The sequence below is a fragment of the Emericellopsis atlantica genome (assembly GCF_019669845.1).
Source record: "Emericellopsis atlantica unplaced genomic scaffold F5Z01scaffold_1, whole genome shotgun sequence".
Classification (NCBI taxonomy): domain Eukaryota; kingdom Fungi; phylum Ascomycota; class Sordariomycetes; order Hypocreales; family Bionectriaceae; genus Emericellopsis; species Emericellopsis atlantica.
Window position 1 is genome coordinate 679,035 of NW_025764703.1, and position 27,579 is coordinate 706,613.

The following is a 27,579-nucleotide window of genomic DNA, read 5'->3' on the forward strand; positions in this document are numbered from 1 at the left end:
TGGTAATTTGGTCGATTTTGGTTTGGTGCATGCTGCTCTGTAGTCATCCATCCAATATATATTTTAGACGCGCATGTTTAGCAGCCATCAGCTGCGTTCAGAAGAAGCATGATGGTAGTGTCTTGTCTGGGAGTGTGTCCTTGGAGAGCCTAGGCTTCTTGGTTGTGCCCAAATAGCCCGCGAAGCTCCTTGTCGTACGCCTTGCGATCCTCGAGCTTTGCTTTCACAACAGCTTCCGAATCTCGGGACCAGAACTTTGATATGATCTTCTCCGCCTCGGGCGACAAGGACCACGCCGGCAAGATATACGCCTCGAGGAAGAAATACATGGCGTTGACGGAAGATAGGCAATACCAAAACCATACTCCGCCCAAGTCCCATGTCTCCTCCATGATCCTAGTCAGACTAAAAGCATGAGCGGGGGCTGACTGTTCTTCCGCTTCAAATATGCGAAGAAACTCCTGACGGACTTGATTGAATTTAACCAGGCCCTCGCCCTTGAGTCCGTCGATTGCGCAGCCGGTCAGCCAGTATGGTACCTGGTGCATCTCGAAAGGGAGCGCACAGATCCATTCGAGGTCGATCAAGCCTGTGACATTCCAATCCTGATCAACTATCAAGTTGCTGGCATGAAAGTCGGTTAGGTGCAGCAAGAATGGCCCCTGCCTAAATTGTTTCTGAATGAAGGAACGTGAGTAGACACGGAGCAGAACCTTGGTTGCCATCTGGAAATGGCAGTCTTCCTCATCGTTGACCGCGTTAGGCTGCTTGAGGAATCGCTGATCATGGAGGGCAAGCATATCAGCAACATAAGCGTCAGTGCACGTATAGGTGTCGCTTCTTTGCATTGACCTGGCTCCAGTATCATTCTCAAGGATCATGGTCGAGCAGCAGAGAGGTCGGTTTGTTAATGTGACGGTCCCGTCGTCGTGAAAGCAAAAAGACCCAATCCTCGGCTGCGGAATCTTTGCCAACGAGAGCATGATCCGAGACATGCCTGTGAACAACCGCCGTCTTTTTTCCAAGTCTCCGCGCTGCGAATCGAAAGTGTCGAAAAGCATGCGGCCGGTATCAGGTCCAAGATACTCGAGCAGCATATATGCTGAGGTAAGATTGTGGCTTGGGTAGCTCTGGATGTATTAGGAGAGAAGCGGAAGGCGGAAGAGGCTGTAGACAAAGCGCCAGCAGCGTCGAACGATCCGGTGGAGCAGCGGCAAATGCATTGAATGGGTGAACTTTCAAAGATTAGCACACATCGCACGATGCGAGGGAAAGAAACAAGATTAACGTGTCGACCGTTGCTAAAACCGAAGCCATAGAGGTGCGGCGAGGGGATCTCTGGGCAGTGTTCTTCCACCCAAGCATAGACCCCGACCTCGCACCCCATCTTCTCATCCACTGCTCCAGGGTAATGAGCCTCGGAGAGCTTATGCGGCATGGGGCAGCGAAAGACAACTCGGAAGGCTTCGTTCCTTGTGCCGAGCGTGCGAACCTCGACCATGACGCAGATATTAAAGCCGCCTTGAATCCAGTGCTTCAGCGGCAGCACAGTGCATCCATACTGTTGTCCCAGGTTCAAGTGGTGTCTGATCAGATCTTGGATGGTTTCCCTTTGTGACCAGAGATCTTGGGCGACTCTGCCAGCCGCAGGCCCGTAGGTGGACCAATTGATGACATTGGTTTCTTGGTCGAGAGCCCAGTCCAGTGTGACAGGACCCTGTCCTGAGAGTGCCAATGTACTTGACATGGTGACGAAACGAAGGACGCCGATTAGTGTTCGGCTTTAGGGTGATGGGCAGCCATAGAATGAGGCCCAGGGTTTTGGCGATGAAGCTTCTATGGCAATGTCTACGCGTCGTGGAATGTAGTCAGGCACGCGTCCTCATGAGTGTGGCAGCCGGGTCATAGCGAGCCGGTTGGTCGCACAGTACCGAGCCAGTTCCATTTGTTCCAATGGGAAGGTTTGTTTGGCGTATGGGCAATGCTGATATATAACAGTGTCTCGAGACTTCTATGTCCAAGTCGTCAGTATCGGACGCGAGCTCTAGATGGACATGTCGATTCGCTCTCCCAATATGGTGAAGTAACCGGCGAATGCTTCGCGCACAGAGCAACGAGATGACCTCTCGAGACCAAGGTAACACTGCTCAGAGAGGAGTGTACAGTGCGTCTTCATGTCCTTGACCGAGCTCACCATGCACGTTACACGTCCCAAGAGCGCGGGACTTGGTTGGTGCGGAAGTTTTCGCACATTTGTTGAAGGGCGTTCACCTTGTGCTTGGAATGGCAGTTCGACCACCACCACAGCAACCCAGGCTGCCGTTCGCGAGGACGAAGCCTAGGGGACTGACCTGTTCGTTGACTCTGATGAGGAGTAGAATGGCGAGGCTCGCGATGTCGTGGGTGATGTAAGAAGTCCAATTCTAGACGTGGATCACGTGACGCAATTCCGCCAGCGACGGAATGGGGACCCTGCACATGGAAACAATTTACAATCAAGCAATTCTCTTCAACAACTGCTTATCAAGCAGACCACCTCTGACTCTTCTCGCCGGTCACGTCTCTCCAGTGAAAAGACGTCTACTCTAAGTTCACTCCTTCAACCACATCTACGTACATTCCCTCCTTCTCTCCCTGCAAAAAACCTACCGCACAGTCGATTCACCCCTCCATCCAACCCCCACCATGGCCGCTCCCCGCGACAAGGACGAAAAGCCCACCGAGGACCCCTCGCTCGCGGAGAACGACGACGACCTCCTCGACGCCGACGATGCGGAGGAGGAAATCGTCGAGCAGGGCGATGGCGACGTCCCCATGGACTCGGACGACGACGAGGACCAGGACCAGGAAATCATCATGCAAAACGACTCCATCGCCTACTTTGACGACCCGCGCGACTCCCTCTTCACCATTGCCCAGCACCCGACACACCCCTCTCTCGTCGCCGTAGGAGGCGCTGCAGGCCCCGAGGACGACGCCCCCGGCGCAGGGTGGGTGTACGACTACTCGGCCGCGCAGTCGAGGCCCGTCCTGCCCGCCAGCTTCGCCTCGGACCCCTCGTCCGCCGCGAACAACCAGCAGACCACGCAGCTCCAGTCCCTCTTCTCCCTCGAGGGCCACACAGACTCCATCAACGCCCTCGCCTGGACGCAGCCCGAGGGCGAGGTGCTCGTCAGCGCCGGTCTGGACGGCCGGATACGCGCCTGGAAGGCAGACGTCAAGCCCAGCGCCCACGCCAAGTTCACCTTCCTCGGCGAGGCGCAAGAGGTGGAGGAGATCAACTGGCTGCAGGCCTGCCCTTCGCCCTCCAACCCCAACGCGGTCGCGCTGGGTGCCTCGGACGGCTCCGTGTGGGTATACACCATTGACCCCATCGACACAGCGAGTCCCCTCCAGATTGTCCAGTCGTACTTCCTCCACACAGCGTCCTGCACGGCCGGCGTGTGGACGCCCGACGGCCAGCTGCTCATCACCGTGTCGGAGGACAGCAGCTTGTATGTGTGGGATGTCTGGGGCAACGCGGCGGCCAAGGGTCTTGTGGGCGACAATGGGCAGACTGCAGTGTCGATGACGGGCGAGGATCAGCGCTTCGAGGTCGAGGGCGGTCTGTACTCCATCGCCGTGGATCCCAAGGGCGGCTTCGTCGCCGTGGGCGGTGCAGGCGGCCAGATCCGCGTGGTGTCTCTGCCCAGGCTCAGCGCCACGACACAGTCCGCCTCGCAAGCGCGCGGCGCGCAGCGCAACAACAAAACCGCCGCAGACCCCACGAGTGGCGGTCAGATCCTGGCGTCGCTCCACGTTCAGTCCGACAGCGTGGAGAGTCTGGCGCTGAGCCTGGCGAGCACGACGCCCCCTACTGTCCTCCTGGCCGCCGGTGCCGTCGACGGGTCGATCGTGGTGTTTGATGCGACGCGCAAGTTCGCCGTGCGGAGGAACATTGTCGGCGCGCACGAGGAGCACTCCGTCGTCAAGGTGGAGTTCATCAAGGACTCGTGGATCCTGACCAGCTGTGGTATGGACGGTGTCGTGAGGCGATGGGATATCCGTGGCGGCGGCGCGACACCACAGAACAATGCCGGGTCGGCCGACGCTGGTCTGCTCAAGGAGTGGAAGGGCCATCGCGGCGATGGCGAGGGCGGCGGCGTGCTGGGCTTTGTGCAAGGGCAGACGGGCGAGAGGGTGGCGACCGCAGGCGATGATGGCATCAGCCTGATTTTCGAGGCATAGAGGAAGAAGAACATGCAATACAAAAAAAAAAGCGCAATGTTCAAAGCACAAAGTCATGAGAGTTTCTTCTCCCAGTGAGCATTGAAGTTGTAGCCTGTGCGGCCTGGTGATATCTCATCTATCAAGTGTGTGTATGTTAAAACGAGCCTTGTTCTCATCAATCGCCCTTGGAGGTACCCGGACAGGTCGGTCCCCTTTCTAAACGCCCAACTCGCAAATGTTGAAATCGAGTTTATGCTTGCCATTTATCCCAAAAAAACAAGAAACAGAAGTGATCATCATCAACAAGTCAGAATGCTATGCGGTGTATCCAAAGTAGTTTTGTCAACGCAGGAGGCTTTAGTCCTGCTCTGTGGTGTCCTCGACGGGAGGGCACGTGCAGAAGAGGTTGGTGTCGCCAAACGCTAGCAAGAAGTCAGTATATCAGATCTGCCAGTAAAACAGAGATGGATGGTCACTCACCGTCATCCGCGCGGCCGACAGTAGGCCAGAACTTCTTCTCCATGAGGTACGGCAGCGGGTACGCCGCCTTCTCCCGGGAGTAGGGACGCTCCCACTTGCCCTCGCCATCGCCCTTGATCACGTCGACCTGCGGGTGCGGCGACATTTTGAGCACGTTGCCCTCGCGGGGCTGCTTGCCCTCCTCAATCTCGCGAATCTCCTCGCGGATGCTGATCAGGGCATCCGCGAAGCGGTCCAGCTCCGCCTTGCTCTCGCTCTCCGTCGGCTCGATCATGAGGGTGCCCGAGATGGGGAAACTCATGGTCGGCGAGTGGAACCCATAGTCCTGCAGACGCTTGGAAATGTCGGCGACGTCAATACCGGCCGACTTGCCGAATGGTCGAATGTCAATGATGAACTCGTGCGCGCAGCGACCGGCCGCGTTGGTGTAGACAATGGGGTAGTGGTCCTTGAGGCGCGCGAGGAGGTAGTTGGCGTTGAGCAGGGCGACCTTGGTGGCCTTGACGAGACCCTCGTCGCGCATCAGACGCATGTACGCCCAGCTGATGGGCAGGATACTGGCGCTGCCGAACAAGGCGCTCGAGACGTGGTTGTGCTGCTTGCCCGGTAGGTAGGGCTCGAGGGCCTCGGTCACGCAGATGGGGCCGACACCAGGACCGCCGCCACCGTGGGGAATGCAGAATGTCTTGTGGAGGTTCAGGTGGCAGACGTCAGCACCCAGGTACCCCGGGGAGGTCAGGCCAATCTGTGCGTTCATGTTGGCACCGTCCATGTACACCTTGCCACCGTGGTCGTGGACTGTCTTGCAAATCTCCATGATATCAGGCTCGAACACGCCGTAGGTGCTGGGGTAGGTGATCATGATGGCCGCGAGCTCATTGGCGTGCTTCTCGCACTTGGCCTTGAGGTCGGCGAGATCCAGGTTGCCCGTCTTGGTGTCGCACTTGACGGGCACCGTTCGGAGTCCAGCCTGTGTCGCCGAGGCTGGGTTGGTACCGTGCGCAGACATGGGGATGAGGCAGATGTCGCGGTTCTTCTGTCCGTTCGCTTCAAAGTACTTGCGGATGCATTGGAGACCGGCGAACTCTCCCTGGGCGCCTGAGTTGGGCTGCACGGACGTGGCGTCCAGGCCGGTCAACGTAGCCAGTTGCCTCGAGATGGAGGTGATGAGGTTCTTGTACCCGGGAACGTCATGGGGAGACGCGGCAGGGTGCACTGAAGCAACCTTGTGAAGGCCGATGAGCTCAAGCTGGGCAGTGCCATTGAGCTTCATGGTGCACGATCCCAGGGGAATCATAGAATGCACCTGTGACAGATCCTTGGACGCGAGGTGGTGGATGTACCGAAGCATCTCCGTCTCGCTGTGGTGGGTGTTGAAGACGGGGTGTGTGAGGTAGCTGGACGTGCGGCGAAGGGCCTTGGGGATGCTGTCGAGGATGTCTTGGTCAGAGACCTTGTACGACTGGTTCCAGATGCGATCGACGAGCGTGAGAACATCGTCCTCCTTGCCCAGGTGGCTCTGGAGCTGGGTGGCCAGCTTGAAAAGCAGGGAGTGCGTGACGTTGCCAGACACGGCGCACGTCACGTAGCCAGTAGGGTCCTGCGATGATCGGTAGGCTCCCACGCCGACACCAATGTTGGCGTTCTCCTCGAGCTTGGTCTTCAACTCCCACGCATCTGGCACATTGTGGAGTGTCACGGTGTCTGTGAAGACGTCCTGGTCGGGGCAAGACTGGGAGGGGCGGACCTCGAGACCGAAGAAACGGCCAACCTCGGCAATCATGCGCGCACCTCGGATGTTGTCCACAGCTTGGCCCATGAGCTGCTCGGGGCCATGGTAGACGGCGTACATGGCAGCCATGTTGGCGAGGAGAGCCTGGGCGGTACAGACGTTGCTGGTCGCCTTCTCACGGCGAATGTGCTGCTCGCGGGTTTGCAGGGCCAAGCGCAGGGCAGGACGACCCATCCTGTCCTTGGTCACGCCAACAATACGGCCGGGAAGACGACGCTTGTTCGCTTCCTTGGTCGCAAAGAAGGCAGCGTGGGGGCCACCGTAGCCGAGAGGGACACCAAATCGCTGCGAGTTGCCAAAGGCAATGTCGGCGCCAAACTCGCCAGGAGGCTTGAGGACAGTCAAGGCGGACAGATCCGTGGCGACGCTGAACTGGCAACCAAGCTCGTGGGTCACCTCGGCGACCTTGTCGAGCACCTCGGCGCTGCCCTGGTAGTCGGGGTACTGCGCCATGACACCAACCAGGTCGTTGCCAATGCTCCTGATGCCCTCAATGTCGCTAATGTCCATGCGCTTGATGTTGATACCGAACCCCTTGGCGCGGCCCTCAATCACCCTGAAGGTGCGCTTGTGGACCTTGTTGGAGATGACAAAGGTCTTGTTCTTCCCCTTTTGGCGCGAGGACGGCAGGCAGTTGAGCGACATGATCATGGCCTCGGCACCAGCTGTGCCCTCGTCGAGCAGACTGGCGTTGGCGACGGACAAGCCAGTCAGATCGGACACCATGGTCTGGAAGTTCAGTAGTGACTCGAGGCGGCCCTGGCTAATCTCAGCCTGGTAGGGGGTGTAGCTGGTGTACCAGGCAGGGTTCTCCAGGATGTTTCGCTTGATGACGCCAGGCGTGGCGACGGGGTAGTATCCCTCGCCGTTCATCCACACTCTTGTCGCGTTGTTCCTGTTGCTACCAGTCCATTCGGCCATGATGCCCGGCTCATTCGTGTGCATCTCGGGCACGATCCGCTCACGAGGCGGCGACTGCAGGTTCTTGGGGATGACTTCGGCTATGAAATCATCCATGCTGTTGTTCTTGGTGCCGACGGTGGCCAGCATCTGCTCCACGTCTGAGTCGCGCGGACCAATGTGGCGGTTGACAAAGTGATTCCATGGCCCCTTTTTGGCCTGGTCGTTCACCTGCGACCTCTGCTCCCATGTCTGGTCACCGGAACGCGGCCTGCTCTCAGCCTGGTGAGCGAGAAATCGCCTCTGAGCCGGCACCGCAGCAGCTCGTGATGTGGTGGCGGAGAGGACTGTGCGACGCCCAGCAGCCGCTCGGTAGCCAGCCGAGGTGACTGAGGCCGCAGCACCCTTGCTACACGCAAGACGAGATGCCATTATGCGTGGTAAAGCGTCTGAATGTAGAGGTAGAAGGACGAGAAGTATGAAGTTGCAACCAGAAGATATTAGAGAGAAAAAATCCGAGCTGGCGCAATTCTTAAATCTTCATATCGCCACCGAATCTTGACCACAGCTTGCCTCTGTCTGTGTAAGAGGGTCAGCACACTGTATGCGAGGCCAATTGGTTCCCGTCAAGACCCTACCTTATGGTCAAGTTCCAAGAAAGAGGGAATGAATAGTGACAGGAGTATGAAAGAGAAAAAAAAGACCAGGTCGGTGAGGTCTGGTGCGATAAATAAACTGTGCCTCTGTTGGCTCGGCTGTCATCCGTTCGGCAGGGACATACAAGCAGTGTGACACGGAAATGTTGGGTTATCTTATCGGGTCCCCCCGGCCGTGAGCCGACGGTTGCCTCAATGGTCTCCACCCTTATCGTGAGATATGGTGCTCCTTATCTCGACTTATCAGTCTGCAGCCATTGTCTCCACTCTTTTGGTCGTCGCGAATCCAGCCTGAAGTTTTCGAGGTGACACCAGCAGCTCATCGCGTATCCACGTCCAATACCTCTCCAAGCCATCGCATCTCGACAAGCTCAGTCACGCTCTGCTCTCAAGCCCGCCTCAAAACATACAAAACATATACTCCGCCAGGAAAACGCTAGAACGCCGCCATAATGTTCGGAGGATGTACGTCATGTCGAAACCGAACGAAGAGAGGAAGGATATCAATACTGACCATACATCAGTCGCACCACCCCAGCAGTCTCGCGAGGAGATCCAGGCCATGGAGGCCGAGGCTGTCTTCACCGTCCAGCAAGTCGCTGCCACTGCTTTCCTCCTGTACATGTGTAAGCAAGCCCCCCAACTGTGTCACGCCTTCACCCATCTCACAAGTCGACAGCCCCTTTTGCCATCGATATGGTCAGCAAGATCTTCTAAATGCAGCCGCCTGCACGCGTATCACGATGTAATAATGTATACTATGTCAACAACAAAAACGGAGCAAGCATAGCATGCGGGTGTACGATAGACCACTAGGAATTGGGCGGGGACAATATCAAGCCGTTTGTTTGTTTGTTGCATGCATTCAAAACCGTGTGTCTATCCATTCATCCAAACGAAAACTCCGACAGGCCGTGAATGTCTGAACCTGGACCCAACTCCGAAAGATTACAGCTATCGCGACATGTGCCCGTGCTACCTTGCCGGGTTGCGGCTCTGCTCCCACGCCATGTAGTCCTCCACCAGAGCCTCGGTTTCCTTCTTGAGGTGCTGCAGTTGCTTCTCGTAGTCTTCGAGCACCTTTCAAGTCTGTTAGCCTGTGTATCACGCAGCGTCAGCACGAATTCACTTACCTTCTTGGCCTGCGCCTCGGTTTCCTCATCCAACCCGTTCGCGCCATCCGCAGAGGGCTTCTCCTTTTCCCTCATCAGCGCATCTGCATGGCCTCGCAAGACAATCAACCGGCTCCAGAGCTCTTCCTCTCTTGCTCCCACCGCTGGGTCTTGCACTGCCCTCTCCAGAGTCTCCAGCCGCCTCGTGAGCTCATCCTCATCCGCACTGAGTGCGTAGCCCCTGTTTCGCAAAACCTGCACTTTAGCAGCGAGAGCCAGACTTCGCTCCGCCAGCGCCGCAGATCGCCTCTTCGCTGCCAACGCGCGGACCTCGGTCTGCAGCTCGTGTCGCTCCAGAATCGCACCAAGACTGGCATTGATCTGATGCAACCGGGTATTGAACTCTGTGATGGCGCGCTTCTGAGTCTTGAGACGGTCTGCGAGGGACTCGTAACCCGAACAGAGAACCGGCATGTACCCCGGGGCGGGCTTGTTCTGGAGGGCCTCCTCCCACTCGCGAGGGTCTTCGTGCGCAGAGGGCTTGTAGAACGGGACATGCGATTGGTCGACTTTGTTGTAGAAGTAGTGCTTGAACACACAGCTGGGGTTCGCAGGGTCCCATTTGTCTGTCACGTCCTTCATCTGATCGAGAATCGATTTGGAGTCTAGCAATGTCAGCGATGCGCAAGTGGAAGGCCATGCCGGGGTTGCATACGGTGTGTATCCTGGCCCGGTTCCCATAAAGAGCTTGCCAGCTGGGCTTGCGACTGTGCTAACGCAGGCATCTGCGGCTGCTGTTGTGACTGGTTCATGGTGTTTCCAAAAGCATTCTGCTGGGGCTGCTGCTGTTGCTGTTGCTGTTGCTGTTGCTGTTGCTGTTGCTGCTGTTGTGGTTGCTGGTTGGCAGTCGACTGGCCGAAAAGTCCACCTCCCTGCTGTGGTTGGGATGTCTGAGCGGTCTGCGTCTGTCCAAAGATACTGCCTCCAGCAGGCTTAGCCTGCCCGAAGAGTGACATTTCGTTGTCGTTGAAAGCGAATCGCGTGGTGAAGCAGAAATGTTTGTCTACGCCTGCAAGCTCTGCGTGTATCGGACGGGTGGTTTCTTGAAAACGCGGTCGATTAATCCAAGATCGTCCTATGCGTTTCGCTGCTGGGGATCCAAGTTCCGGTCGTCGGTGCGCAATGCAAAAAGTGAGATCAAATTGGGATGCTCTTTGCGCTTCGCGACGCAGCTACCTTATTGTGCCTTACGCGAAAACAAAGTCCAACAAAGCTGCAGCCAGCGGCACCTCAGCCGCCCAAACACCGCGGCCAGCCTCGCCCCACCTTTCAGCCAATCACAACGACTCAATTCCAACCTCACCTCAAATCATCCCAGAGGCTCGTCTTCACGACATACCGCATATTACACCACGCAGCCTGTATAGCCCACGGCCGCACACAGTCACCCAACATGTCGACACGAAAGCCCTTGTACGTTTGACATTTCCCGGCCGCCCCGGCGATGGCAGCGTCGGGGAACAGCACGCACAATGGCCAGAGACTAACGTGACGGGCAGCTTCAACCAGGAAAACCTCATCGACACGACCCCCCTCCCCGACTCCGTGCCGAAAGTTCAGGAGATTGGCGCGACATCCGCTCCCCTCCTCTCGGCCTCCTTCTTCATCGGCAACCGCTGCCAGGACTACAACGATGACTACATGCAATGCAAGAACGAGAACCCCGGTCGCGGCGAGTTTGACTGCATGAAGGAGGGTCGTCGAGTGACCCGCTGCGCGTCCAGCGTGTATGTTCTCCCTCAATGACCACGCGGATGCATCACGAAAAGAAAAGAGTGGCACAGATGGACCGCGAGGCTGACCAGCGCAGGATCGACGATCTGAACAAGAGCTGCCTCGAGCAGTTCACCAACCACTGGAAGTGCCTCGACAACCACAACCAGCAGCTCTGGCAGTGCCGCCCCTTTGAGTGGAAGTTGAACCGCTGCGCCTTTGAGAAGCTGGTAGGGTTTCTTCCCCTCCTCTGCGCTGGCCTGCCGGCGACCAGGAAGCCGTTGCTAACCACCAGTCGCAGAACCTGAAGAAGGTCGTCCCTGACCAGCCCAACAACGTCACCCCCGTCGAGCAACGACCGCAGATGATCATGTCGGATCGCAAGTTCCGCGCCGTCGAGGGCAAGCCCTTTGTCCCCGGCCAGAGCGAGGAGGCCAAGCAATAAGCGAGGGCCAGGGTGGGCAAGCGAGCATGGGTTGAAGGTTCATGTTGGATCACTTGTTGGTACAGTGTATAGTTGAGCGAGAAGTGCTCCGATCAACGATTCATTTGTCTTGACGTACTTACCGCACCATTGGCTCATTAGCCGGATCGGCTCCGTATTGGTGAGGACCGTGGCTATCGATGTTTGCGAGTCGCATCTTGTGAACATGGTGTGTCATCCGCGAGCGTCAGAAATTGACTTGATATGCAGTTCCACTGCCACTTTCCGGGAACATTGGATATTCCTACACGTATGAACGGCTGGGCAATCGATACGATTTGTGTTCCCCAAGCACTTTTCAGTTTGAGGCTACCCTGCAACCCCCGGAACGGGGACCGAAGGGATGGCGAATTTGCGAACGACAGCAATAAACAATATCTCAACTGCGGTAACATTGACCTCGTTGTTCACTTTGTTTACGTAGATCCGTCGCAGCGCACGCGTCCAGCACAATGCGCAGAAATCTCTATTCTGAACATCAGCACAAGCTACCTTGTCCCAAACAGCATGCCGGCCCGCCATGCAGAAAAGACCTATAGCTTCGTTTCACGGAATAGGGAAGAAGAATGGAAAACGGTATAGCGTCGGTGCCTAAGCCTTCTCACCCACGGGAATCGTCATCTACAAAGACTTTCGACAACGATATCTAGATTTACCATTCTAATTTACAAGAACGGCACGGCACACTCAACCACCCCAGCTTCGAGGCGACCGAAAGCCACGAGGACACTGGTACCCGATACGCCCTTCCATGGTTGCTGAGCGTGGCAGCGAGGCAGTTCTCTGTAAAGATGAGCCCCTTTCTATTATGACTGCCGCATTCTGGCCGGGAGCGGACGGGGCGGGACAAGGATGTTATCATGGAAGACATGAGGATGCAGAAACATAGCTCTTCCCTATGCCGAGAATTCCGACCCTCCTGGCCATGTCGGGGTCGTCAACTTCACTAATCTTATCCCGTTCACACACTCTCCTAGTCTATTAGAGGCGGAAGACGACAGCCAGATGGCACCTTGGCGGAGATAACGCTGCAAAGCGCACTGCTATCAAGGCATCGGAAAGACCTGACAGTCATTCTTATTAGGCACGAACTCGGGGATCGCAACATAGGTTACTGGTGGTGCGGGTAGCATGTGCCATCTGTCGGGCTCGTCTCTGGTGTCATACGCGCCGATGAACAAGGCTGGGCCTATCACCATAGATGTCATCGGGCGAGAGTCATGCGCGGAGGTCATCTCAGGACGCTGTCGACCGCTGAGCGTTAGGTATGACTCGTCCAACCTGACAATGGCGACTAACAATACCAGCCTCATGTTTCTCACCTTTTGTCCAACGCCAGGCGTACTAGCAATGCGAAGCATATTCGGCCGCAAGAACTTGACCTGACCATAGGCGCGCCTTGTTCGTAATCACCGGCAGGCGCATTCGGTGAGAGCCTTGCTATTACATCCTTGGGTCACACGAGCGACGTCCGAATAGGGGCTGGCGGACTAGGGTTAGCACTCCTTGAGGAGCCCGAGTGACCGCACCTCGCCATTCTCAACGATACGGGATTGCAGTCCCATCTTGTAGAGTCCGAAATTGTCAAACAAAGTACTGGATGAGCACAATAATAATTTGCTTTCATCGATCGCAGAAAGCGCGAATTTCGACGTCACGGCCTGCGAGCGTTTGATGAGGGTTGGCCAAGGGGGTTTGGTTTGGTTCCGTTCAGGGTGTGGACGAAGCGATGCGGCTCCAGTCCCGTCCCGTCCAGTCAGCGCCGGCCAGTGTTACAGTACCCGCAATTGTTTCAAGCCAGGGGTAACAACACAAGGATCCCGCATTTGTGGGTTTGGAGATTTTCTATCAACGCTGGTCAGAATGTGGTGACCAGCTACGAGGCCTTGTTCCAGGCCACGTGAATTCCTCCAGAAAGGCAGAGCAAGAATGAGCTGCACCAGCAGTTGTGTCTCCCTTACTTTCTTGCGCTGTAGGCCGATAGCGGCCAGTGAAGCGTCTCAATGTCGCATGGTGAGCCAGATTCGTGGTGGCTACATGTAGATGGAGCTTGGGCTGTCAGCATTTGCAAGTTTGCTAGCATCCGAAATCTAGACCTGTGGGCCGTAGTAGACCGGGGCCCGCGGTCCCGGGAAACGAAGTGGCACGACAGGTATCAGAGGCGGATAGTTTGTGATTCCTGTAGACATCCAAGACAGCATCCGTAGTGCGTGCTGGTCCATGTCAAACGTGCATGAACGGCTCGATGAGCAACTCCAAGGCATATGATTATGGCCTACTTGAGATAACTTCGCGGGACTCTGCATGAGGCCATTTAAAAAGGCGATTGATGAAACAGCCACAGAGCAGTGGTACGACACGCGGAGCTGGACTAGACTGCTAGTGCTGGGTACCGTGGAGTGGGACAAAGGGCGCTGGCAACTTGAAACTTGGCTTCCAGTCTCTGTTGGACAATCATCCAAGCCCTGGTGCACGAACAGTCGAAAACGCAAGCATCGATATATAAAATGCCAACGAACAATGCACCGGTGGCCACAGCTTGGAATGGTGTTCTAGGGACAATGCATGCGTGGCCTAGTGCCTAGAGGAGCAGGGTCTGTCTTCGCCTAGCTGTTGGAATGCGGGGTGGTGATCTTGAGCTTCTAGCCCTCTCGCCTAGACTTCTGGAGAGAAACATTGCTCTTGGCGGATGCACACAGGGATCGCGCCTAGGGAAACTGCTCGCACCCGGATTCTAGCAATCGATTGCCTAGAACATCGCCATGGAACGCTACGTCGGTAGTGCACAGCCAGCTGCTAGGCTGCCTCACGTTGATAGTTTGTCCCATGTCTCATGCTAAAGTGGTTCTGACTTTTCGACGCTTTACCTGCGTGTTAATGAGATCCATGCCTTTGATCATGTACACGTACGTACAAGTACTCCTGAAGTGGTTAATTAACTCACTCACTCGGAGGCCTCGACTCTCTGTTCATTAATTACTAGGTGCAGTCGTGCAGCTTGACCTCGAGATTGGGGCCGTTTCAGAGTCGCCCGCCGACATGAGGGACCCAGTGGACAGAGCTTGTTTAATGGAGCCGCAGCCCAATCGTTGGCTCCCGAAGTTTCGGAAGCTGGGATCACACGCAGTGGTGGGCGCCATCTGCAAGGCACGCGGCACCCCTCGTTGGTTGTTGCTGTTGCTGTGCAAGGACTTGTGATTAGGCGACACCGACTGAAAGAAGCCCTCTTGTCCAGTGCTTATTAGCGCTGGGGGGCCGGCACTGATGTTGGCCCGACCTCTACTGGCGCTTCATGTCACAACATTGAAGTGTGTCGTCGCTGGGGCATTCAACTGCAGTTCTGAGCTAGAGGCCTAGCAATCTGCCGGTGACACAAGCGTGAGCGCCGTCCATCGCTGGCTCACACACAGTCTAGAGGTCAATTGTGCCGGTGGGAGGCCTGGCTGACGATCTTCATCTAATCGGCAAGCGAGTTGCGGGCGATCTCTGTCGGCACATTCTATGCACTTGGAAAGGTGCCGTGCAAGCTGGCGTTTCTACGAAAACTCATTCTCGTCAATGACCCTCTGATTAATGTCTGGACACACCGAGAGGCACGGGAGAGCAGGTTCGGAATCTGTAACAGGCCGCCTCGTTGTGTTTGTTTGAGGCGGAGGGGGCCTGTTAGTGCCTGCTAGAGAAACACCCTCTCCCCCCCTACAGAGGCGCCGACAGATGGTGGCCTTTGGCGCCTGCTGCTCGCCGCAGGAAGGGGGGGTGTGTCCTCTGGAGACAAGCGCCGGCCCTAGCAATCCTCATGCCTGGACATGCCCCTTTGTCCATCCCCTCGATCAATCTCTCTGGGCAGTGGTCATCCCCATTCCACTGTCCTTCATCAACGGCCCCCTGCTGTCTCTCGTTTGAAGCCGAGTCCTTGATCTCGGCACCCCAGTCCAGTCGATCGTTTTTAACGCGTGCACTTCCTCCTCCCACCCGCTGATCCGCCCTCTCTCCCCCCTCCTCCCACAGAGTCTAAAGAGTCGCTGGTGTCGTCCGACCTCACTTTTTCTCTTCTTCCACTCCTTCACCCACCGGCTACACACTCCTTTCCGGTCTTTGGCGTCGTCCACTGACCCATTACGCTCCTTATTCCCAAACCGCCGCGCCTCATTGTCCTCGGACCACCCACACGCTCCCTCACCCACCCACGTGTCCGCAAGTAGAAAAGAGACCTGTGGTCCATCGCTCAAGAACACCCTTTGCAGCAGCATTCAACTCCCGCAGGCGGTAGCAAGCAGCAAGGTCCATTGTCGACTCTTGACTTTCTTACGACACTCACGGCTCTCTCTCCTTGAAGGAAGTATCAACCACCAACCATCTCGCCAATCGTCAGCAGTGCTGCCCCAGCTGGTTCTGAAACGACCAAAAAACAACTGCTCAATAGCTCAAAAAACGATTGTACGTTATTTTCATCCGTTCTTTGTTCTTCAGTCTGTTTCGCGTGGAGGTGGAAACAAACGACAACGTTTCGCCTGCTCCCGATGCGTCGTCTGCTCACTCCATGTCCGCAAGCGCGGACATCGATTCTCCTATTCTTCACCAGGAAACCTTCGGCCAGAAACGCTCTCGAACGCAAACGAACTTTTGGGAGTCCAGAACCACTTGCTACCCCGGATTGAGCCCCTCCATCGAGTCTACCCTTTTTTTTCCGCCCTGGACTGAGACCATGTTTCACAACACATTCCTGTCCAAACAGCATTCCACAACTCATGGACTGAAAGCGATATTGGACCTACCCAACTCGCAGCACATTTCCCGCTGAAAGCAGAGCTTTTGTGTGAAACAGAGGATACCAGCCACCTGGTTTTTGTCCCCATTCCGAGCAACCACGTTTTCGACGACCCTGGATCTCATGCATTACATGACGTAGAAAGCCTTACTGACGCGCTACTTATACAGACAGTCGGACTTTTGGATAAACCAGACTCAATCAAACATCAACGTGAAAAGCAATCACTCTAGCAAGATGAAGGCTTCCATGTTTCTTGCCGCCACTGGCGCTGCGCTGGCCGTGGCTAGCCCCATCCGTGTGCCCCTGGACAAGCGCGCCATGGAGACCGACTGGGTCGTCGAGGTTGTCACTGTCACTGTCACCGCGGGCCAAGAGCCCGCTGGCGTCTTTTACGAGGTGCCCACGTCAACAACGTCCGTCGAGGTCGTTGAGCCCACGGTCGTGCCTCAGGAGAAGACCCAATCTCTTCCCAAGAAGAAGCCCCAGCCTGAGGCCCCGGCACCGGTCATCACAACTGTCGTCGTGCCCCAGCCCAGTGCCGAGCCCCAGCCTGAGCCTGAGCCTCAACCCGAGACGACCACCGCTGCTCCTGAGCCTGCCCCTGAGCCCGAGACCACCACTGCCGAGCCCGAGCCTACTACTGCGCCCGCGCCCGAGGAGCCATCCACGGACAGCTACGAGGGTGTGATGCTCAAGCAGCACAACGTCCACCGCAGCAACCACTCGGCGCCTGCCCTCTCGTGGGACTCGACTCTGGCCGGCTACGCCAAGACCATTGCCGAGGGCTGCGTCTTTGCGCATGACATGAACCAGGGCTCCGGTGGCTACGGCCAGAACCTGGCCTCGTGGGGCACCACGGATAGCATGGACGGCCTCAAGAACAAGATGGCGGCCAGTGCCGTCACCGAGCAGTGGTACAATGGCGAAGTGAACGCCTGGACATTCTACGGCATGGACAACCCTCCCTCGAACTCGCCTCTCACCGCATGGGGCCACTTCACCCAGGTCGTCTGGAAGTCGACCACCAAGGTTGGCTGCTACACGGCGAGCTGCCCCGCCGGTACTGTCCTGCAATACCCATCGTTGTACACTGTCTGCAACTACGACCCCCCTGGTACGTCCACCCGTGCGATATAGTAGAAATGGAAATGTGCTAACGAACGGTCACAGGCAACTACGGTGGCGAATACGCTGACAACGTTCTCAAGCCCCTGGGCATGGCCACCACCAATGTCTAAGTACTAGGCATCTGAGAAAAAAAAGGTGGAGGCCCATTAGCGATGATGACGAGACGACAGCCCACCCAGCACGCCGCTTGGCACTGTTCTCTTCTTTTCTTTTTGCTGCTGGGATGGTCGGCATGGGCGTCCTCCTTGTGTGTGCAGAGCAAGACCGTAGGGATTCTATCCAAGGATGCTCGAGAGAGAAAAAACAAGGCAACACAAAACATTCTTCTTCACTTCTTCAGTTGTACGTTATGCCAGTCGTACTTAACCACTTCATCTTTGCTTGCCGTTCGAGCAAGAAAATTCTTTGCACCCTTTTGGGGGGTCTTACTCTTTGCATTCTTTGTTTCACGCATGGTGATGGCTTCATGGTCAGAACGCGTCGGGAGAGTTTGGGGAAGGGGGCATGAGACCAGGGGTATGCATCTTCATTGTGCGAGGCTAGAGGGCAGGCACCTAAGCTGCTTTTGCTGGTGTGTAACCCAAGGTCAGGTGCCGGTGCGCTAGAGCGATGAATTGGATAGAAATCAATTGAGTCAAGAATGGTGTTCACACTGATGGTATCATTTGATGTCTGATGGCTGAGTGAAGTTGGTGGCGACGTGCGGAATTCTCAACTGAGATCAGTACGTGCCACTTCCGACGTAATGCGTGTGTCCTAGCCTTGGAATCGGAACACATAAATATTGAATGTCAGAAGAATACCATGTCAAGTGAATCATAGACTTCAATGAAACTCCCTTCATAAGCCGGAGGGTTCTTAGCTTAGCTCGGAAATCCCGCTTACCAATGACCAATGAATACTAGCCGCGCGGTGGCGCGGATAGCGAGTCGGGTGCGGACCGCAGATGATGCCGCCGAAGGGCGCGGACACGGGCTTCGATTCTTGCAGCAGAGACCGGTACTGTAGCAAAGCCTCCGCCTGTGTTGATACGAGATGCGGTAATGACGGGGTTGACTGATTGACTCTACGCATAATACACTGTACTACATACAGTACTAGTTTTGCCACGCCGCGGCCCGGGTCTGGAGGCCAGAGCCAGTGGGAATTTAGCTGGGGGCTGAGATGGTATTTCGAGACGGACGATGCTCGGGTTGTCGGGAGTGGTTGTGGCACCGATTGGAGAAGATGGGTTTTAGCTTGTCGCGTGATGGGGAATGGAGGGACGCAGTGATGCTTGTTTACGACGGCGGAGGAGGACCTGAGCTGAGCTGTGATGGTGGCCTTTCTTCCACTGACGGATGGGCGGGCAGGCAGGCAGGCAAGGACTGGATGATCGCAATGAACCGTTCAGATCTGTTGAAACCGTTGTCTTGTTAAAGGTCTCGGAGATCCCACTGCTGCAGAGCGACGGAATTACGTAGCAGTTCCGTGGCTTACTGATTCGGCGTTTTGTACGTACCTTAGCTGTTTTCCCTGCGGATTTAGTTGATGAAAAAGGCTTATTAGTGAACCATGACCAAGCGTGTCCGTGGCGTTCCGCCAATCCGACGGCCAAGCCAAGCAAACAACCAGCTGAGCCCACCACTCTCCTGTCGCTCGTCCTTCCGTCAGCACTGGCCCGAGATTGTGTTAGCCACGACTGGAGCTGAACTGATGAAACTCCTGTTGCTGATGCTGCGAGAGGAGAGCAGGCCGATGCTCATTATCAAGACATCGGCGATGGCCTGACAGACAGGTGGTTTGAGCTGCCAACGACTGAGCGTGGTGTCGGAAATGGGATGGATGGTGGTGCGGAAATAGTATTGCGAAACTCCAGTCCTTGACCAACTGAAAAGGTGCCTGGGACGTCCGTCTCCACCACCCTCGCCCATCTTCGGTGGCCGACGCAGCGAGTCGACAATTGAACGCAACGACTGTCCACGATTGTTTGTAATGGCCTCCTGCTTAGGATCATTCGGAAGTTTCGAGGCACGACTCAGCTTGTCGATACCTGGGATTATACCCACGGACGTGCTGGTGATGACGAGCGAGATTTGGACCGAGGTGCTATCATCTTGAAGTGTGGAGAAAGGCCTAACAGTCCGGACATAGGCGTGTCCGTCCACTGGAAAGCCGCCCTAGGATCGCTGGAGCCGTCTAGTCCTGCTGGAGCTCCGGCGCATAGCATGGCCTGCTGCTTGCTTCCATCAGGTCGCCGTGCGATTTGAAATCAGTCCACCATCCAACCTCTCAGCCTGCCTGCCTGCCATACATATAACATTGGCTCTCGGTCCCTCGCGCGGGGGCCACTTGCGTCAAGGGACATTGAACACATCCATTCTCCCAGCTGTCATCCTCTTCACATTACTTACTTTCCTTGCTACGATACAAGAGCCCCGGACCATAAGAGCGATTCGGGTATTATCCCGGCCCCGACTACGGCTACGTACAGCCATATCCAGCCCAGTACCACCTGTGCTTTGCTTTGCCTGCCTACTACTAGTCTAGGCCGTATCCGTTATTAATTGCCGACGACACCCACTACCCATCTCAACTGGTATCGCATCAACCTGCTTTTGCCATTTCTCTCCCAGACATACCGGATTCGAGGAGAGCCATAAGGAGCAGCGCAACTCGCAGGATGAGCAGCACGGTCTTTGTCGAACACCAACACGTGCAAGACTCATGTCTCGGTAAACGCATCTCGCCCCCACCAGTCGATCTACATCTCGGACCGCCCACCACAGCGGCGGCCAGCGACAGCATCAGAAAGAGACCCTGCACAATGGCGGCGCGCGCCGCTGTCGCCGCAGCCGCCACGAGCCTACCCTCGACCTCGGTCCAGGGACACCACCCACAGCCACCCTCCGCAGCGACGACAACACCGCCCACGTTGACGAGACAAACCACGGCGGAATCGGCTGATGGCGTCTGGGGAGCGGCTGATGACGGGGCCGAGAAAAGTGAACAGCTGGACATGAGCCACTTGTTGCCAGCATTGCCCTTTCGCGGCGAGGGAGAGGGCGAGCCATGTCCGTTGGGCAAGTATGTTCAAAGGATTCTTCTTTGCAGTCTCTGTTGCTGACAAAACGGCCAGATCGGTAGACGAAACCTGCCGCCGCGCACTCGACCACTTCCCCTGCCCCAATGTCGCCTTTCCGACGCCAACGCTCGAGTTCGACTTTCGCGTTGCAGTCGCCCTGAAGAATGAGCCGTCGCAGGTGCAAGGCCGCGCCCACAAGGAGATCACGGCCGTCTCCTCCGGTTCCTGGTCCGGGTCCTTTGGTCACGGCAAGGTCATGGCCGGAGGCTACGATCTCGGCCAAGCCAGGGGCTTCCGTCCCATCCGCATCGTCGAGGGCGCCTTTATCATGCAGACGACAGACGAGCCACCAGCCACGTATGTCCAAGCCCCTCTCTCAATGCGCATTTTGACTGACTGACCCGTCAACAGCCTGGAGATGCGTACCCGTGGCTCCCTCTCGGGACCCTGTGACATCCTCGACGCCCTGCTCAGCACGCGCTCGGCCAACACCATTGACCCGCGCAAGTATGGCTTCCGCATGTTCCTCACCATCAAGACTGCCGACAAGCGATACGCCGAGATTGTCAACTGCGGACTGTGGGTCGCCAGTGGCGTCTGGAAGGCGGAGGAACTGATCATCGACGCGTACCGCGTGGCGTGAGACGGATGTTCTTCTCTTCTCTTCTCTTCCGCTCCTCTCCTTTGTTACTGGGTTGGCCACGGACTTTGGGCGCAATGGTTCTTTGGGCATAAGCATGGGGGCAGGTCGCGTGACTGGTCCGGGAGGGGCACAGAACCCACGGACCGGCCTTTCGGCGCTGATGGAGTTTGTTTCTTTTGCTGATTTGGGATGCATGCCTAAGCAGACAGGCAAGCGCGCGCAAGCATGGCTCGGAGTTTCGGGAAGGACAGTGGTGTATGTGATTTCGGCTGCGTTGTGTTTGATGATTAATCAAGGCTATGATGACGCCAGCCATCGCGTGCCCCGTGTCTGTGGCAATTCGTCGTCAGCATATGCACATGTCCGTGGTGCCTGACTGAGCTGCTTACCACTGCATGTGTCAGGGTTGTTGTCCATCCCTTGGTAACTTTCTGCTGTGCTGCCGCGCGCAAAGCCTCTCGGATCGCACCAAGCGGCTTACCTGAGCGTGATCGTTACCTCGAGAGCGCTCACTTTCCTCACCCTGCTGCTCTCCTCCTCTATACCTCCGTCATTGTCGTCGTCATTGTCGTTTTCATCTGGCCCGGGAACGATGTCGTCCACAGCTCCAATACTCTTGGTCCTCATTTCGACCCCAAACTGAGGTTTGTCATCAAACCACCCTGCCACACCCACAACCTTCTCTATCGCCCGCCCCGTGCCCATCACGGTGACGCTGCGCTGCTCCTGGCCCTCGTCCACGTTCTTCTCGAGGTACGTTATCCTGCTCTCCAGGCTGGCGTTTTTGGGTGCCGAGCGCGCTTGGGACGGGGCGTGGAGGAGGGTTTTCCGGATGCGTGTGATGGTGGCCATGAACGGTGTGCGCGTGCTCATGTAGATGATGCGCGCGTTGGCAGAGGAGGGCGGCTGGGAACGCGTCAAAGGGCGTTTGCGTACTCGATAGCCTTTGCTTGTGAGCGGACATTGAGAGGGACAGTAGATGCCTGCGCAAGCAAACAATGGGCCTGACTGACCTTCGGGAATGCACGGTAGCTTGTCATGAGTGGCCGACTTGGCTTCGGGCTCCAAGTGCGCCATGGCGACATTGGGGGACCAAAAGTGCGTATTCTGACTTTTTTTGTTTGACTAGATCATGAGTGCCTTGTATCTGTTCAAACAATGAGTTCTGCTCGTGGTTGCGCGGTGGTTTGGTTTGTTTGTCGGGACCAAAAGTTTAGCATGAGCGTGCACAGGGTGGAGTCACGTGACATCTGGCTGTACCAGGTAACGTCAAGTTTCAACCCAATATCATCTCCAAGTCAACCACAATCATCAGGTAAGTACTCTCCTTAGCACCTCCGATGTCCCCTGCGGCTGCCAGTGCGCTCCCCGTGGGCCATGCCATAGAATGATAGCACAAAAAGTGGCAAAACGGTAACCCGTCAAAGCTGCGACACACTTGGCCACATGAGCCAGTGATGTGAAGATGGAAGCTTGGGGACAGAGGAGAGCAGAGATTTCAATATTTCGATACATCTTCTATATATACATGTCCATTCACTGGGTTTACAACCCCTGGGAAGCCCAAAGACTCCGCAGCTCACTCTCCTGCGCCAGCAGCACCTCCGGCCTCCCAGACTCCAGGATCTTCCCCTCGCCCATGACTATCACGAGGTCGTACTCTTTCAAAACGTCCAGTCGATGGGCAACCTCTAGGACAGTGCGTCCCTCGAACTGCCGCTTCAGCACCTTCCTAATCTCCATATCGCTCTCACGATCCACGCTGCTCGTAGGCTCGTCGAGCAGAAGAACCTTGCTGCGAGAGAGCAGACAGCGTGCCAGGCAGAATAGCTGCTTCTGCCCGGTGGACAAGCCAAGTTCGGCCATGTCCGCATCCAAGCCGCCGCGGGCCTCCACGAGAGGCCAGATGTTGGTCCTCTGCAGAGCTGCTACCAAGGTCTCGTCACACTGTACCTGCGTCTCTGGGTCGAGGTTGGCGCGAACGCTGCCAGTGATCTCAATGGGGTCTTGCGGAACAGTGGCGAGGCGAGACCGGATAAGTTGACGTGGTAGAGTGGAGAGGTCGACTCCGTCTATCCTAATCGTGCCGTGCTGCAGCTCCAACAAGCGGAGAATCGACAGCAGCAGTGAAGACTTTCCACTGCCAAATGTTAGCGATATATCCGCGCTGATGGCCACATACTGCCGGCTTACCATCCAGACCGCCCGCAAATGGCGACCTTTTGACCCGGTGCAATGCCGTGGGAGATGTCGTGCAGCACAGGTTTTCCACCATCACTGTATGCGGCCGTGACCCCCTCGAAAGTGATGGCACCTCGCGCAGGCCATTCATTTGCAGTGCCGCCAACCTCTTCTTTCTTGTCTTCGTTTGGCGTTTCTTGGACAAACAGCTTCAGTCGAGCAATAGCGCCGAGGGAGGTCTCCAGTTCAGTCCACTGGCCAATCAAGATGGTCAGAGTCTGTCCAAAGTCAAGCAGATTGACCATGGCCAGGGCGATGGCCCCCTGAGATGTCGAATTTTGGACCTTGAGCGCAACCGATACCAGGACAACCGCCAAGCCGGCCACAAACAGGTCAAGCACCAGCTGCAGCCACAGCTGCAGACACATCATCAGATAGTACGGCTTCTGCGAGACGTCGAGCTTGCGCGTGTTCGCCTCCTGGAAGGGCCGCGCCCAGCCAAATGCGCGGACGGTGGCCACGCCCGCGACTGTCTCTGTAAAGTGCGTATACAAGGGCGCCTTCATCTCGAGGTCGAGGAAGCGCATTTGTCGCGAGGTGCGGAGATAGTACTTTTGAACAAAGAGGAGAGCCATGGCGATGAACGGGATGACGGCTGCGACATAGCTAGCCCCGGAGGCAATGATACCTGTCTGAGCGACAGCACGTAGCAAGACTAGTTGTATGTCAGTGGGTCTGACGCAGTTGCGAGGCTCAACGACTCACGCATGGCTGTCATGTAGGCTGCGAGAGGAAGCACCTGGTCTATCAGAGTCATGTCCTGGCTGAAGCTGCGATGCTGTCAGCCAAACCCGTTGGCTCAAATGCACACCTGGACCTACCGGTTGAGTATTGTGCCGCTCTCAGTCGTGGTGAAGAAGTATAGAGGTGCGCTTCACGTGTCAGCCTCCATGCATGGCACTATTCAGAAGGGCAACAACTAACTGGCACACTGTCCGCAACAATGTTTCGTGGAGATAGCTCGCCGATTTCTCAAAGCCCACCATGACGAAAAACCTGTCAAGACGTCAGTGACAGACCTAGTTAACTTTGTACCTGGGTCAAGCGTACCCAAGAGAGGTGACGCCCACGAGCACGGCTGCCACAACGAATGACACATAGCCAGCGGTGTAGCCTGCGTCTTGGGACGCTGCACCCTTCTCCGTCCATAATTTGAGCCATACCCTTGGCATAGTCTCAAGTCCAACGGCGGCCGAGATCATGACAAAAGATAAGCTAGCAAAGCGCCAGCCGAGTGAGCGGAAGTAAATCTTATAGCACTCCCAATCACCAGTTTGCCGTGCCAGATCGTGCTCTTGAAGGGTGTCTTCTGTGGTGTTTGTCAACTGTCCGATACGTTTCACGACTTCTTCTTCTTCCTCATCTGCTTCAGAAGCCTCGGGTCCATTCGTAAGAGCGCCCCAATCGGAAGGCTTGAAGGACTCGTAGGCCACCTGATTACGAACTATGCGGCCTTCTTCGAGCATGGTGATATGGTCCGCAGCAGAGAGCAAGTCGGCTAGTTTCTGTCAGCAAGGTCCAATTTACAACCTTACAGCTCTCAGACTCACGGTTGCTCGTGGAAAGAACAACAGTTGCGTTGCTCTTCCGGAGTAAACCATCTGGACCCAGCAGCCGTTGGAAAACAGTGCGGGAGGTTTTGTTATCCAGGCCGCTGAAGACATCGTCTAGAATTACCAGATTCTTCCGTGAGTACACAGCGCGAGCCAGAGCCTGCCTTGGTCAGCCTTGGTCAGCCATGAGGCGGCATCGTGGCACAACACTTACAATTCTCTGCCTTTGACCGCCGCTCAAGGCGATGCCACCTGAGCCGACCAGAGTATCCTCGCCCTTGGGCAGAAGCGACAGATCCTGATCCAATGTACATGCCGAAATGACAGTCGAGAGCCAGACCTCGTCGAGTGGGGTTAGTCCGACAATGTTGTCTCTGATGCTGATATTCTGTAGCCAGGGCGCTTGATCGCAATATGCGCACGACTGCCAGGCTGATTTGACCTCGCCACTGTCCGGGGCAAGCTCGCCAACCATGGCTTTGAGTAGTGAGGACTTGCCGCCTCCAACACGACTGACGATCATTGAAACTGTCTCTCGATGGACCTCCATGTTGATATCCCGCAGCAGTGTGATATCCTCACCGACCTTGAACGAGGCGTCAGTGATCTTCACTGCGGGCCCAGTGGCTTCCAAGCGTGAGTTCTCGTTGTCCACGATATCCTCCATCTCCAGAGATCCTAGATAGAATGCCTTCGCAGGGGAGTTGTCCTTCTGGTGCTTCTTCTCAGGGACCACAGGGGCCCTGAGATCTGCATGCTTGTCCAACATCAAGAATGTCTGGATCCGCATGAACGAGCCGCAGATGCCAGCGGCCTGCGTCAAGGACACAATAAGCATGATGATGGGCTGCGTTGCAAGGGAGATAATGGATAGCGAGGTGAAGGCCTCTGTGATGCTCAATCCTTCTCCTGCCTTCGTCCAATAGATCGCTGCCAAAATGACAATCAATGGCGTAATATCCCACGAGACGCTACCTAGACACAGTCAGCGCATGAATTGAGGAGCATAAGGGGTCGCATACTCAGTGTGGTAAGACCAGTAAGGAGCCAGCGCACCCTTCTCGATGTCTTGATCTCACGAATTCGCAGGCTCCGAATCACCTGTTGGAAATAGTCAGTGAGTCCCATCATCTTGACCCCTTTCATCTGACGGAGCATGCCGGATGCCTGCCCGACTCGCTCCTGAACAGCTGCATTCCACGCCATTTGGGCTGGCTCCATAGCCGGGGCCAAAGCGCCACTCAGAAGAGTTGTGACGATGGTAGGGATCAGAATGAACAAACTCGGCAGTCCGACTTGACGGTATAGAATGTAGACCCCGACCGGGAGCTCGATGAAACAAGCCCAGATCTCGTGCAGGCCGGTTGCCCCCAGCAATTGCTCAACGTCGGTTGACATGAGCGTGACCGGGGCGTTTTCCTTGATGCTCGTCGTCTGCAGCTCAAGGGTCTTTTGATAGATCAGCGAGACTAGGGAGCCCCTGTACATGGTCACCATCTGGTTCAACGTGTGTCTATACCATAAACCAGCAACAGCACGGCCAATAAAGATGAGGACCGTTGCCCCTATGAGGCCGCTGGCAATCTGGGTGGACCATGCTCCCTCCGAGCTACCGATGTATGTGATCACTTCTCGAATGAGGAAAGGCTGTGCAAAGTTGAACCCTGAGTAGAGGAGTCTCGGGATCACGCCTGCAGCAAATTGCCACTTGTAGGTGCCAAAGGTACATGATAGTAAGGCCAAGGAACTCTCCTTAGAGTCTGTGCGAATTAGTCAACATTGCATTAATGATTGAAGCATATGAAATCTTACGGCTTTCCCACCTGGCGTTCAGTCTGTCATGAAGTGACTCGGAATTTAGCTTGTGGTTGATGTTGTCCAAGTCGTCGATGGTAATCAGATGTTTTGCGCCCCGGCAGAACAGCCCATTCAACCACCAGAACAGGCTGCGACTGATAATGCCTGACGATGTTTCCTTCGAATATGTCCTGTCAGCCAGGAGAGGTGTCTTGGGGAGCTCCTCCAGGACCAGGAGCGCTGATTTGCATAGCAAAGACGTGGTGAAGACGCCTGCGATGGCGTTGGCGCCATCTCGGATCCAGAACGTTCGGGAGAGGGCAATGTCAAGGATTGTGGTTAAGACCAGATACCCGTTGAGGAGGACAGATGGCCGCGTAGATTTGACATGCTCGAAATAGGACAGTACGGCTATGGCGACAGCTTCTATAATTGCAACTGTTGGCTCCGCAACGGAGGTCTTTGCTTTTGGGGCGGGTGCCTTTATCCAGAGGACAAGAAGGGTAATCTGAAGGCAGGCATACACAAAGATGGCTGCCTAGATAGGTGTAAGTCAGCCTGGAGAAGTACGAAGACTGCCTAGTTGTAGTACACCTACTTCTTTGGAGTACAAATGCTTTCCATGGGCGACCTTGTTCTTTGTCTTTGCCAGAGGAATGATGCGTAATGGGGTTAGCAGTACAAATAAAGTTGTTGGCAGCAATGACAGGATACTTTGCTCGAAGAGGATGGTGAAGTCAAAGAGGCCCGGCAGTCGAGGACCAAAGTGGTTGTCGCTCACCATGTTGTCGTTGGCGCATCTAGACTAATAGAAGTTTAGAACACCGCGCGACACAAGATCGTATTCACGGGCTTGACAAATGCGCGCGATCCTCAGGTATATAAGCATCTCTGGGCGTAGCAGCCATCCTCAGGCACTGATAGGTATTGTGCTTAGAGCCAACAGTACAAACCGCTGTGACCATTCAGAACCCCC

General features: G+C 55.9%; 10 protein-coding genes across 10 annotated transcripts; 5 read left to right on the top strand and 5 right to left on the bottom strand.

Annotated features, from left to right (window-relative positions):
* Positions 1-149: 149 nt before the first annotated feature.
* On the bottom strand, positions 150-1,747 carry F5Z01DRAFT_678882 (uncharacterized protein; the record flags this gene model as incomplete). Its single annotated transcript, XM_046265477.1, has 3 exons — positions 150-1,130; positions 1,197-1,235; positions 1,289-1,747. 3 exons carry the CDS (start codon positions 1,745-1,747, stop codon positions 150-152), a joined length of 1,479 nt encoding a protein of 492 aa, XP_046122930.1.
* Positions 1,748-2,777: 1,030 nt separating this feature from the next.
* F5Z01DRAFT_641995 (WD40-repeat-containing domain protein) lies at positions 2,778-4,294 on the top strand. The gene has a single exon (XM_046262611.1). The coding sequence runs from the start codon at positions 2,815-2,817 to the stop codon at positions 4,225-4,227; it is 1,413 nt and encodes a 470-aa protein (XP_046122931.1). The 5' UTR covers positions 2,778-2,814; the 3' UTR covers positions 4,228-4,294.
* Positions 4,295-8,180, bottom strand: F5Z01DRAFT_642001 (putative glycine decarboxylase P subunit). The gene is made up of 3 exons (XM_046262612.1): positions 8,020-8,180; positions 4,690-7,960; positions 4,295-4,631 (listed from the first exon to the last, which is right to left on the bottom strand). The coding sequence occupies exons 2-3, from the start codon at positions 7,811-7,813 to the stop codon at positions 4,567-4,569; spliced, it is 3,189 nt and encodes a 1,062-aa protein (XP_046122932.1). The 5' UTR covers positions 7,814-7,960; positions 8,020-8,180; the 3' UTR covers positions 4,295-4,566.
* An 84-nt stretch (positions 8,181-8,264) lies between these two features.
* On the top strand, positions 8,265-8,901 carry F5Z01DRAFT_642004 (mitochondrial import receptor, Tom5 subunit). Its single transcript, XM_046262613.1, has 2 exons — positions 8,265-8,663; positions 8,717-8,901. Exons 1-2 carry the CDS (start codon positions 8,501-8,503, stop codon positions 8,752-8,754), a joined length of 201 nt encoding a protein of 66 aa, XP_046122933.1. The 5' UTR covers positions 8,265-8,500; the 3' UTR covers positions 8,755-8,901.
* F5Z01DRAFT_642008 (putative nuclear pore protein NUP57) lies at positions 8,902-10,408 on the bottom strand. The gene is made up of 3 exons (XM_046262614.1): positions 9,865-10,408; positions 9,171-9,814; positions 8,902-9,117 (listed from the first exon to the last, which is right to left on the bottom strand). The coding sequence occupies exons 1-3, from the start codon at positions 10,163-10,165 to the stop codon at positions 9,013-9,015; spliced, it is 1,050 nt and encodes a 349-aa protein (XP_046122934.1). The 5' UTR covers positions 10,166-10,408; the 3' UTR covers positions 8,902-9,012.
* A 194-nt stretch (positions 10,409-10,602) lies between these two features.
* F5Z01DRAFT_669745 (uncharacterized protein) lies at positions 10,603-11,367 on the top strand (the record flags this gene model as incomplete). Its single annotated transcript, XM_046264461.1, has 4 exons — positions 10,603-10,622; positions 10,709-10,936; positions 11,020-11,152; positions 11,224-11,367. The coding sequence occupies 4 exons, from the start codon at positions 10,603-10,605 to the stop codon at positions 11,365-11,367; spliced, it is 525 nt and encodes a 174-aa protein (XP_046122935.1).
* Positions 11,368-16,411: 5,044 nt separating this feature from the next.
* F5Z01DRAFT_632095 (CAP domain-containing protein) lies at positions 16,412-17,415 on the top strand (the record flags this gene model as incomplete). The annotated part of the gene is made up of 2 exons (XM_046261836.1): positions 16,412-17,291; positions 17,348-17,415. The coding sequence occupies 2 exons, from the start codon at positions 16,412-16,414 to the stop codon at positions 17,413-17,415; spliced, it is 948 nt and encodes a 315-aa protein (XP_046122936.1).
* Positions 17,416-20,111: 2,696 nt separating this feature from the next.
* On the top strand, positions 20,112-21,012 carry F5Z01DRAFT_632096 (uncharacterized protein; the record flags this gene model as incomplete). The annotated part of the gene is made up of 3 exons (XM_046261837.1): positions 20,112-20,371; positions 20,424-20,726; positions 20,781-21,012. The coding sequence occupies 3 exons, from the start codon at positions 20,112-20,114 to the stop codon at positions 21,010-21,012; spliced, it is 795 nt and encodes a 264-aa protein (XP_046122937.1).
* Positions 21,013-21,239: 227 nt separating this feature from the next.
* On the bottom strand, positions 21,240-22,206 carry F5Z01DRAFT_15644 (Rpp20 subunit of nuclear RNase MRP and P-domain-containing protein). The gene is made up of 2 exons (XM_046257768.1): positions 22,026-22,206; positions 21,240-21,956 (listed from the first exon to the last, which is right to left on the bottom strand). Exons 1-2 carry the CDS (start codon positions 22,087-22,089, stop codon positions 21,490-21,492), a joined length of 531 nt encoding a protein of 176 aa, XP_046122938.1. The 5' UTR covers positions 22,090-22,206; the 3' UTR covers positions 21,240-21,489.
* Positions 22,184-27,387, bottom strand: F5Z01DRAFT_685071 (P-loop containing nucleoside triphosphate hydrolase protein; the record flags this gene model as incomplete). The annotated part of the gene is made up of 11 exons (XM_046265955.1): positions 22,184-23,152; positions 23,206-23,908; positions 23,959-24,023; positions 24,075-24,125; positions 24,178-24,249; positions 24,304-24,751; positions 24,804-24,966; positions 25,021-25,781; positions 25,829-26,566; positions 26,619-27,141; positions 27,202-27,387. 11 exons carry the CDS (start codon positions 27,385-27,387, stop codon positions 22,558-22,560), a joined length of 4,305 nt encoding a protein of 1,434 aa, XP_046122939.1. The 3' UTR covers positions 22,184-22,557.
* Positions 27,388-27,579: the final 192 nt, after the last annotated feature.

Excerpts from the sequence above, each read along its gene's own strand:
- F5Z01DRAFT_15644 (XM_046257768.1), bottom strand. The coding sequence starts at position 22,089 with ATGGCGCACTTGGAGCCCGAAGCCAAGTCGGCCACTCATGACAAGCTA. Across the intron at positions 21,957-22,025 it reads GCTACCGTGCATTCCCGAAG|GCTATCGAGTACGCAAACGC; the intron begins GTCAGTCAGGCC and ends TCACAAGCAAAG.
- F5Z01DRAFT_641995 (XM_046262611.1), top strand. The coding sequence starts at position 2,815 with ATGGACTCGGACGACGACGAGGACCAGGACCAGGAAATCATCATGCAA.
- F5Z01DRAFT_642001 (XM_046262612.1), bottom strand. The coding sequence starts at position 7,813 with ATGGCATCTCGTCTTGCGTGTAGCAAGGGTGCTGCGGCCTCAGTCACC. Across the intron at positions 4,632-4,689 it reads TGTCGGCCGCGCGGATGACG|CGTTTGGCGACACCAACCTC; the intron begins GTGAGTGACCAT and ends ACTTCTTGCTAG.
- F5Z01DRAFT_642008 (XM_046262614.1), bottom strand. The coding sequence starts at position 10,165 with ATGTCACTCTTCGGGCAGGCTAAGCCTGCTGGAGGCAGTATCTTTGGA. Across the intron at positions 9,815-9,864 it reads ACCGGGCCAGGATACACACC|ACTCCAAATCGATTCTCGAT; the intron begins GTATGCAACCCC and ends TGACATTGCTAG. Across the intron at positions 9,118-9,170 it reads CCGAGGCGCAGGCCAAGAAG|GTGCTCGAAGACTACGAGAA; the intron begins GTAAGTGAATTC and ends CAGACTTGAAAG.
- F5Z01DRAFT_642004 (XM_046262613.1), top strand. The coding sequence starts at position 8,501 with ATGTACGTCATGTCGAAACCGAACGAAGAGAGGAAGGATATCAATACT. Across the intron at positions 8,664-8,716 it reads TGCTTTCCTCCTGTACATGT|CCCCTTTTGCCATCGATATG; the intron begins GTAAGCAAGCCC and ends ACAAGTCGACAG.